At 32.4% G+C, this 2,247-nt stretch overlaps 1 protein-coding gene across 1 annotated transcript in view; it reads right to left on the bottom strand.

The window, feature by feature from the left end:
• Nucleotides 1-1,478: 1,478 nt before the first annotated feature.
• The window catches only part of Smp_157850 (hypothetical protein), a gene marked incomplete at both ends in the record, with an annotated part of 7,881 nt that continues 7,112 nt past the window's right edge, over nt 1,479-2,247 (bottom strand). Inside the window, one exon of the mRNA XM_018789457.1 lies at nt 1,479-1,544. Coding sequence (XP_018654898.1) covers nt 1,479-1,544 — 66 coding nt within the window. The remainder of the gene's footprint in view (nt 1,545-2,247) is intronic.

The raw sequence follows: 2,247 nt of genomic DNA on the forward strand, positions 1-2,247 counted from the left end.
CTAACAGATATTCTTAGACGGTAGCAGAAAGAAATATAAAGAAATATAAAAAAGAAAAATAAAAATTCAACAATGTTCACTGTTTATACACCATTCAGCCCAAGTTTTTTTTTTCATTTCATAAAATAAGTTATTTATTTCCATTGTCCTGTTAAAATGATTATGGGTCTAGTCTCCTTCTTTTTAAAAAAAGAAGGAAGTTTTTGACATAGTGCCTGTAATTTACTGGATGACATGACAAATTCAAGGAAATGCAATATGATGTGACCGTAAAACTATTTTTCGGTATCATTTATGTAAACGTTGTACGGGAACTAATAAGATAAACTTCAATATCGGCTTTATACATGACTTCGACTTACTATTTTCTTTTTTTTTAAAAAGTGAACAATTAGCTTCTTTCTGTTTCTCTGAAATTAATGCATTTGATAGAATATTTAACTATTAGCTAATATATTAATAATAATACAATCTCCACAAAACCCTTTTCTGATAATAATCACCATGTGCTCACTAGTAACTGGCTTAAGAGGTATTTCCTGGAGTTCTAGTGAGAAGCCGTGATCAATGGAGTACAACCGTGTCTGTTGTGAGGCAGTAACTCACTGAAGACAACAGTGGATAGTGGTTCGATTTCGTGGACTGATTGAAGCTAAAAATTAACACCACTGGATGTCGGCCGGTTCAGTGGTCTAGAGGTTAACTGTTAGCACCTGAGCCCGAATCGAGAGTGTGGGATCAAGGATGTGCACTTCTGAGGAGTTCCATACTACAATGAAACGGCCGTCCAGTGCTTCCAGGTTTTCTACGGTGGTCTAGCTTCAATCTACTCATGATTTTAACCATTAAATTAATGTAACAATTGTTGAAAAGTTTATAATACTGACTGATTAATCCGTTGACAAATCGGTTATTGGACAAGAAATCACTTTATTATCATTTTAATATTCTAAAAATACAGGAACTAATTTACTAGTTTAAAATAAATTTTCACTATGTCAAATGAAGTGTAAAACTTATGTTACAAACAATGTACACTCTTTAAAAAAATGAACTGTAGAATATCATTATAAAAGACTTTTGACTACTCTCAGTTTTATCCGTCTGTTAGTTTGTAGATATATGTAGTACCTTTTTGTTTTTACAGGTCAACGAACAAAAAACAACAACAACAATACTTTGTCTAATTATCCCGCATAAAGAGAAGTGAATTATTAATTTACTAGGATTTTTCTACTCATCTGAAAAGAGGTAAGTAAAAAAGAACCCCGACGTTATCAGTTAGAAAAATCAAAATCACAAGACAAGTAATTGGAATATAAATGATTGTTATTTTTTTAACATCCGGTTATTAAAACCATTATTCACTCTCTTTTCTTCATATCTTTATTTGTATTTAGGAATTGTTGTTCATTCATATACTATTTTACTGAGAAAGTTCGAATTGTTTCGAACAGTTTACAAGTTCTCCCTAGCTTTTAATGTTTATCAAGTTGATTTCGGTTTGTAATGCGAATAACTTGGGCAAAATTAAGAGATTGATCCTAGAAATAATAAGTAATAGGTGTTAGATACAGCTCTTTAGGCTTTGTTGAAATAAAAGTATTGAAATGATATACACTTTCATATACCTTATACTGTCCTATTAGTGTCTAGATCATTTTGATTCTTAATGAGTAAAGATTTATCTATTCAGCTTTGTGCAACATAGTTTTATATAAGAGTTTGGCAGTAATACCGGAATGTTAAAACTGAAGTAGGTGAATGGGAGTTGTAACATGTCTTTTACTATTCGTCCACGAATACATAGTCAAATTAATTATGCAGAAATGTTTACTACTCTACTGGTTAAGTTTTCCAAGAATTTGTTACTACGCTAGAAATGTAAAAGAATATCTTGATCGAAAAAGGAAAGAAGTACATATGTGTTTATTTTAAATATTAACTGTATAGATACAGTGGAATTAAATTCAAACAAAATATACAACTAATGAAAGTCTAGGTAATCTCATTAAAGAAAAATGAATTTGTGAAAACTTCATCGAAACAGTTCTAATTAAAATGGAACGTTGAAATCATGAGGCAATTGAAGCTAGACCACCATCGAAAACCTGGAAACACTGGACGGCCGTTTCGTCCTATTATGGGACTCCTCAGCAGTGCGCATCCACGAACCCGCTCTCGCGAGCGAGACTCGAACCCAGGACCTACCAGTCTCAAGCCGAAGTCCTTAACCGATAGACCACT

The sequence above is a fragment of the Schistosoma mansoni genome, chromosome W (assembly GCF_000237925.1).
Source record: "Schistosoma mansoni strain Puerto Rico chromosome W, complete genome".
In the NCBI taxonomy this organism is placed as follows: domain Eukaryota; kingdom Metazoa; phylum Platyhelminthes; class Trematoda; order Strigeidida; family Schistosomatidae; genus Schistosoma; species Schistosoma mansoni.